Source organism: Pseudorasbora parva, chromosome 1 (assembly GCF_024679245.1).
Source record: "Pseudorasbora parva isolate DD20220531a chromosome 1, ASM2467924v1, whole genome shotgun sequence".
NCBI lineage: Eukaryota > Metazoa > Chordata > Actinopteri > Cypriniformes > Gobionidae > Pseudorasbora > Pseudorasbora parva.
Window position 1 is genome coordinate 17898133 of NC_090172.1, and position 8120 is coordinate 17906252.

Sequence of the window (8120 nt, forward strand, 5' to 3'; positions counted from 1 at the left end):
ACTGTAATATTACGTTAGAGAGGCCATGTATAGTTATCTGAAATAAGTGATGTAGTTGCTTTGCAACAGTTAAAACAGCTCACCTAAAATGACACAAAATGCAATATATGTAAAAAAACAATGAATTTTTATTTCTTTTCTGTATTTCAAGAAGAAAAATTGCAATTTCCCTTATTGCAATTTGCATGCATTTCTATGATCTGTTATTTACATAAATATATTACTATAAATATGTATATATATATATATATATATATATATATATATATATATATATATATATATATATATATATATGCTTATAATACATAAAAAAAAATATTTTAACTATATAAATTGTTAAACAATATGAAATTATACCTGTTCTTCATAAAAATAAAAATAAACTTTTTACTGAGTTTCATCTTGAGCTTTGGAGAAAATGTGGGATGTTCAAATAAGAACATCCTGTTGGATAGTATTGTTCCATTTTTCAAGCCATCGTGTAATTTCTGGAATGTTGCATACAAAAGTAAGACAAATGTAAGAAATGTAAGCTTTCAGTCAACAGCATATATTAAGTGGTGGCGGCCTATGTTGTATAGTTTTGAATAACAACACTCAACATGATACAGCAAGGATATAAGTAGTAAAAAAATATTTTAGTAATTTGTAATGTTTACCAAGATCTCATGATCCTCTATTACAATGTCAACCAACCAGCCCTGCTTCAAGAGTGCCAATGTTCTGTAAAATCAAGGCAACGTTTAAACATGTATTGTACTTTTATTATGAAAATGATATAATTTAAGGTATAACATATTTCTCAAAGGAATGCACATGCTCAGTGTCACATCCACAGCTGAATGATGTTTTCTCTGTGACTGCTTCAAGACTGGTGCCAGCGCAGTCTGCATGCAGCCAATTTTGGCAAAGGTCACACTGAATCCAGTCCAGTGAATGGATTTCTGGGTGCATTACTCTGCAGACAGATAAATGATAACAATGAATGTAACTTCTTAATCAAAATTGTCGATCACATGGAAAGAAAATAATCATCACATACTTTGATCCACATTTTTGGTAAATGCAAACTCCATCATCCTAGGCCATACAGCTGCTCTGTGTTGCACTCTGGGCTGTTTTAACCTCAGGTGGAAAGTCCTAGGAAAGATTTTAACGTTAAGCTCTGCATACCCTGTAAAACTTTTTTTTTTAAATTCCCAGCATTACCTCTGGTTCCAGATTTTTTCATCATGTATGAAGCATGGTATAGACGAAGGTATCCCATCTGTTCATTGTGCAGCATTTCCTGGCACATTTTAATGTTTTTTGCTTCCATTTCATCTACTCCAAAAATTCATTCATCAAACATTTTTATATTACAAAATATATAAACAACATGAACATAATCAATGTATATAAACTCACTGTGCATACGAAAACGCCACAGTTCCTTCCATCATCTCTCTTCCATTGCATTGGACTGGACACAGTCCAATTGTCCAAAGATGCAATATTTCTAAAAGCATCTCTGAAAAAGAAAAAAGCAAGTAGTTTGGTATATAAAGTAATTTTGACAATTTATTATTTATAAATCATAATGTATTCAGCAAAATTTGTAATTACATACAATATTGTGTAAAAAATAAGAATTACAGTAAGAAACCCTTACTTCAGAATTTCCATGTCGAGTTTAGATATTGTCAGATATTGACTGGTGTTGTCATAAACTCGGATGTATTTTGTAGTCATGTCAAAAACCTGTAAAGTAAAATAACAATAACATCTTCTAAATATGAAAAAGCATTAGCTACTGCAATATGATCTAGTGGTCCAGTTTAAAGCAGCCTTGAACACAAAGGGGAAAAAAATGTTTTTACCCAAAGAATGAAGTGGCATCCTTTCTATGGGTTATCTCCAGCTCCAACAATCCTTGGTAAAAGTATTTTCTGGACCTCTGAAACATTATGAAATGAAGCAAACTGAAAACATTCAATTCCGAGACATTTATGACACTATTATGTCAAAGGATTTGTCTTGATGCTCATTAAAAAAGATATGCATTTTATACTGCCGATTTTGTAAATACCCCAAGAACTTTCAAGTGCTCATCTGACACAGTTGCATTACTCTGCCAGTCTCTGTGCCATAGAATGAACGTGTGTTCAAAGCCACAACCTGAAAGCCAAAATCACAGGTTTTAGTCTTTATATAACCAAGTATAAATCTCACATATAAGTCATACGTTCTGTGGGGAACTTACATCTTTAGTCTCTTCCGCAATTTGAGCAATGCAGCAATTGACCGCCTTTAAACAAACCCAGAAAAAATGTGTGAAGTAATATGGGTTGATGCCATATGCATAAAAATTACAGATATGACAACTTTTATAATACTTTAGAGCATTTTATACTTACATTATCAGTTAGCCAAGGCACTGCTATAGAGCTTGTGTCACTCAACAGATGTGGGGGAGAACAGATTTCAGGTCCCGCATAAACAAAATGGCATATAAAGAAATCCTTGCAATGACATCAACTTTCCTCTTTACATCATAAAGTTTGGTGATGGTTTCCTAATGTTGGAAAATTACAATGAATTACTGTTACCAGTACACGTCGTTAGCACTAGTTTATTGGTTATTTTTGTTTGGTTTGTGGTTATCAGTAGTATGAACATTCCAATGCAGTTACCTTGTGAGTCTGCTCAGTGGGGAACATTGACACAGAAAACTTCTTCCCCTCCTCAGGCATACTGTCCACTTTTGCTGGGCTGTGTGGTTTTCTGCCCTGTTCTTCCATTGGTCATGTGTTTGTTTCTGCAATTATTTATGAATACATTACTCCACAGTAAATATTACAGATCAGCTATCATAAAAAAAAAGTGTAACAGCACACATTACTTCAAATTTACCTTTTTTGGCCACACATCAGTTTGCCCTGTAGTCCTAGGTGTATGTTTTCATCTGCGCGTTTCTGCATTTCTTTAAAAAATGCAGAGTTTTTCCTGGCATTATGTAGATGGAAGTACAAGTGTATTGAAAACATGTAGTGCGTATCTCTCATCTGGCACAGAGAATACCGGCTTGAAGACAGCTTCCTGTTTACTTGTTCAGCTTCTGAGGTGTTGATAAGAGAAGCCAGTTCAGGGATTACTTTTAGACTTCGCAATTTCTCCTCTGGGCATTTTTTGGTTCTTTTGGTGGAACCGATCATAAAAGGAGAAGCGGTCTGATGTTCCCGTTTCTGGATGTGGTTGTGACAGTTTGTCCACTGTTGAGGGTTCTGGGTTGAGTCTAGTTTTCAACTTGATATTGTTGATCCAATCAAGCTGTACCCTCACTTCCCAGTGGATGCCAATGATATATTTGCCTCTGTTGGCTCACACACCCTCCCATCATTTGGCTTAAAAAATCTTTGCTGTGTATGATTGTTGACATGTCTGGCAACACGTCCAGCGATGTCACATATGTACACTGTGGGAGGGTGCTTAAAACTCAACAGGGCATCCATGGTCCCAAATGGATTCCTGCCACCATAAAGGTGAAGCATAGTAGACCACTCCATGGGTGCATCCCATGTGTAACACTCCACCTGTATTACAACAAATATGACACGTTACCTTAATTTATCGAACAGAGTAGATGAGTTTAAACAAAAACATATATATTGTAAACTGACAAAAGAAAATGTCTAATATATTGTTCCCTACTATAAATTATAAACATGCCATAGAGTAAGAAAACCCATCTTACCTCCATCCTTTTTGAGTTTTACAAACATTTTAGGATAAACATCCTTATAAAGGAGAAGCTCCTCAAGCATGTTTATCATGTCAGCTATTGAGCCACTGGCAGACACTCCGAGGACATTGCAGACCTTTATCAGTTCATCCTTTTTTGGCTGATCAAATGATCATTTTCATTAAAAAGTGTTTAAAAATGCAATATTTGATAGTAGTGTATTGCATGTTAATGTGAAAGTGAGAAAATCATGTACTTTGTACTTTACCGATTTGGAATCGAGAACTTGTAAAATATAGTCCTCATCAATCTCTTTTGGAACATGACTGGTGCTGGCCCTGTGACTATAGGATAGCCCTTTGAGAATTTCAGTTTTTGAAAGGGTATTGCTGATTCGTGTTTGTTGCCCCATCCATGGAGCAAAGGCTGAGTATGCCAATGAACTTTCAAAAGGATTGCCAGAAGCATCTAAAGTATGGGATGTTTAAGTTTAAAACTTGGTCATGTATGAAATTAATATGTCATGCATGTATGTAAGTACTGTAAACATATATGGCTTCAACTATGTTGACTTAATTACAATTAGTGTAATAAATTATTACTTTTACAAATTAAATGTAATAAGATTAATAATGTTGCAAAATATCACAGAGCACTTGTCAACGTATAAAAAATATTATGTTTACCATCACAGAATCCGGTGGCTACAATTTCCTTTTCCATGTTCTCCCATCTTGCTGCCACATTAACCTCCATTTCCTGGGGAGTGTTGTTATGGTTCTCCAGACGTTTCAATAGATGGACTGGTAGTTGTGAAAAAAGTGTAGTGACAGTGAGCATGTGAATGTGTCATGAATATCGCTTGAAATTTTGAAATACATTTTAAAGAAACTCACCTGGCAATTCAATCGCAACTTTCCAGTTTGTGTCAGCGATGACAACAGATGGGTGATGTCTACAGCGATAACAGAAATAGCTGTACGAAAATTGTCTGAGAGCACAGAAATGATAAAGAGCTTTCCGTAGGGAGTTGTATGGCACTTTAGTGCCAGAATGAGAATTGTGTGCAACATCCTCCCAACAGCAATGTGATTCTGCAGACAATAAACACAGACAAAAAAATATGTTCTTAAACATGTTGTAAATATATTTGTATATGTTTAATTTAGTACAAAAATGTCCCAAAGTTGTAACAATCCGATTGTATGTACTCACCGAAAGACCGGTTGTTAGGAAAGAACATAAGGGTATGGAAAGAAAGATCCTGTTGTTATAGTTATGAAATCCGGAATTGTACTCCTGAAAACAAACTATGTTTCTGCAAACTGGGCACTCCTTTCCCATAGACTGAAATACCTACATGAAAACACACATTTAGTGGCATTTTTCGTTTTATATATGCACAATTTATATAAGTGTATACATTTTACAGAATGCCTACCTTTGTTCTGCGAAAATATTCCATAGACTTTTGCATGTGTTGCAAGTTCTCTGGAACAGGATTTTCTGTTTTTGTCAAATCCAGTGGAAAATCCTCTGGGATTCTCTTTGAATTCCAGAAGTAGTTCGTCAAAGTGATCACACTACTATGTGTGTACTCTGGCTGATAGTGCATACCCAAATTTCCACTGACCATCTCCTCAAGATCTTCAATATCCTCGTTTGAGGTATCCAATGAATTTTTGGTCAAGTGAGGATGCTTTTGGAACAGCCACCACATAGACAAGTATCTATGTACACAGCTGATTCGTTTTCTTGAGCTTATACACTGGCTGTGCCATTTACCTGATTTGGTATCGAATGTTGACAGTGTCCTCCCAAACTTACACCAGTTTTCCTTTTCACCAGTGTTCACTGAGAAGAAGATATATCCCTCAGAGAGACTGTGTTTCCCCCAGAAAATTGGGAACACACAGTCAACTTCCTCTGAGGAGGCACGTGGGTAGAGTGCCATACATTCTTCTTGCCTTGGTGTTGATATGAGTCCTTTTTCTGCCATCTCCTTCACAGACTTATTGTTCAGTGCTGGTGGTGGAATATATGCATGGGCTTTTCGAGTCCTCTCTAGGTGATAGCATTCTTTACCAGGGTTTCCACTTTGGGCAGCTATGCTCATAAAGTCCCGACATTCCTCCACTTCACAATCATACAGCCGAGCTGGTAAACACTTCTGTAAATGTATAGGAAGTCTAACACCATGTGAATGTTTCGTTGTCACATAGAGTCCATTTTTTGGGTCAATGCAAATCATGGGTTCTTGTCCATCATGCTGCTCTCTTTCATGTCTTTTCAAGTTCGAGGTGGTGCTGAAATGAAGCCCACATATATGGCACACCTTTGCTCCTTGTTGGACTTGGTCAGTTACAGTAGACCCAGAAGGTTGTACCACATCTAAGAAAAATACACACTCCACTTTTACTTTGACCATTTCAGTAATAAGCTACTGTTGTATCTCTACTTCTGTTTGGGCTATATTTGTCAGTGAACTCACCAGAAGGTCCTGCTGTCACCATCAGATCTATTGTGGCAAAGAAAAGGAATAATACATTTGACAGATGTAGTGTAAATTATAAACTTGTCAAAGACACAAAGAGTATGAATTTAATGTTTATGTTGACCTACCACGCTTTTGTAAGTGGGATTTGAAATCTGATGATCTATTTTTTATTTTGGCACACTTAGGACAATGCCAATGGCTCCTTCTACCACTTTTCCTCTCTGAACATTGGCATGGTATGGTGAACTTGCCTACAAACACAATAAAATGTTTTGACAATGTGTCAATAATACATACATTCTATACATTTAATAGATTATTAACATTTGCCAGATTTAATTCTCAAGATATTACTTACTTGTGCCTCCCACTTTAAAGTGTACAGCAAATCTCAGATGCTTTATGGAAAAATGATATTTAGATGCTGTAACTGAAGAAGAGCAGTAACAACAAGCATGATCACCTCCAAGTTCCAAAAAATCCTCTTCGCAGAGAAACTCAAATGCCTTTCATGTAAAAAAAAATCAGAAGACGCAGTGTAACTTATGATGGGCTGATTGGCATATATATATATATATATATATATATATATATATATATATATATATATATATATATATATATATATATATATATATATATATCCATTTCTACTTATTTGCAAATATATCAAAATTGATTGGTAGCCATAAGAAGTATAAGTCTATATAAATAAATACAACAATCTTAATCCAATCATGATCAATAATGAACGTTTTACGTCACGCAATGGTGTTTTTGTTCTCTTTTACTGCAAAACCATTAGGCCTAGGTGTGTTTTGGACTTTATTTGATTGTTTGTTTGATTTGCAGCATCTTTACCCAGACCGATCGATGTATGGCATGAATCTCGCGGTACTTGGATGTCTCTGTCGATCGGCCTGTGTAACGGCCTTAATGGCGCTTCACGTAGAACACACCTAATAAAACATTCATTATTTGAAATGTGGATCACCATAAGTCAATTGCAACATCTCATCACCTTAACATGATCTATGAACAATGCCATGCAAAAGGATCCCAGTTGTAAAGAAACTGCTTTCAATTTAATTCTAATAACTTTTTTAAACAGGGTATCTGCAGATATCAACAGCTTCAATACTTTTTAGGGCTAGGTTTAGGTGAATCATTTAAAACAAACTGCATTAAGACCTTTGTTAATAATCAAGGCCTTTTTACATTGACTGACAATAAAGATCTGAGGACACCCCGTGAAAGAGTTTTCAAAATAAAACGTAAAGCGAATAATAAAGTGACTTTGCTTACCTTCCATAATTCAGTCAAACAAGTGTCGATACCTATTGCAATAAATAAATAAATAAATAAATAATATATATCACATATTGTCATGAGTTAACTCGCGATGAATTGCAATTTAATCGCACATTTTTATCAGTTCTAATTGTACCTTAAAGTAATATGTTTTTATGTTTTTAATACTCTAATCAACATGGGTATGGACAAATATGCATGATTTATGCAAATGTAGTGTACGTTTATTATTAGTCAAACCATACTCAAAACATGAAGACTATCAAAGGCCACAGATGTTTATCAAAAATTTAGAATGAGCAGTGATTTCTCTCATTTTAATAATATGAATTAAGGCAGTTTTTATACTGGCAGTTTAGTTTAAAACAGGGCACAGTTCGTATGAAAAATTGGTAATGTGAAAGCTGTCATGCGGACCTGTGAGCGCACCAGAACTGCACTATACCTGGAGGAGGTGCGGCCCCTTTAAGAGATCCGTGTTCCCTATTGAACCGCTGGTATTTTGTGTGTATTTCCGGTATTCGGAACGCTTATGTTCAGAAAAGTTACCTGCGCATTAGTTTTAGCCGATTGTAATGTATTTAGTTC

At 35.4% G+C, this 8120-nt stretch overlaps 1 protein-coding gene and 1 long non-coding RNA gene across 2 annotated transcripts; both read right to left on the bottom strand.

Annotated features, from left to right (window-relative positions):
• Positions 1 to 1265: 1265 nt before the first annotated feature.
• On the bottom strand, positions 1266 to 1949 carry LOC137083373 (uncharacterized). The gene is made up of 4 exons (XR_010906493.1): positions 1863 to 1949; positions 1655 to 1743; positions 1411 to 1513; positions 1266 to 1326 (listed from the first exon to the last, which is right to left on the bottom strand). It is a non-coding gene; the product is annotated as an uncharacterized lncRNA (long non-coding RNA).
• Positions 1950 to 5150: 3201 nt separating this feature from the next.
• LOC137086523 (uncharacterized) lies at positions 5151 to 6433 on the bottom strand. Its single transcript, XM_067452040.1, has 3 exons — positions 6347 to 6433; positions 6216 to 6242; positions 5151 to 6115 (listed from the first exon to the last, which is right to left on the bottom strand). Exons 2-3 carry the CDS (start codon positions 6235 to 6237, stop codon positions 5151 to 5153), a joined length of 987 nt encoding a protein of 328 aa, XP_067308141.1. The 5' UTR covers positions 6238 to 6242; positions 6347 to 6433.
• Positions 6434 to 8120: the final 1687 nt, after the last annotated feature.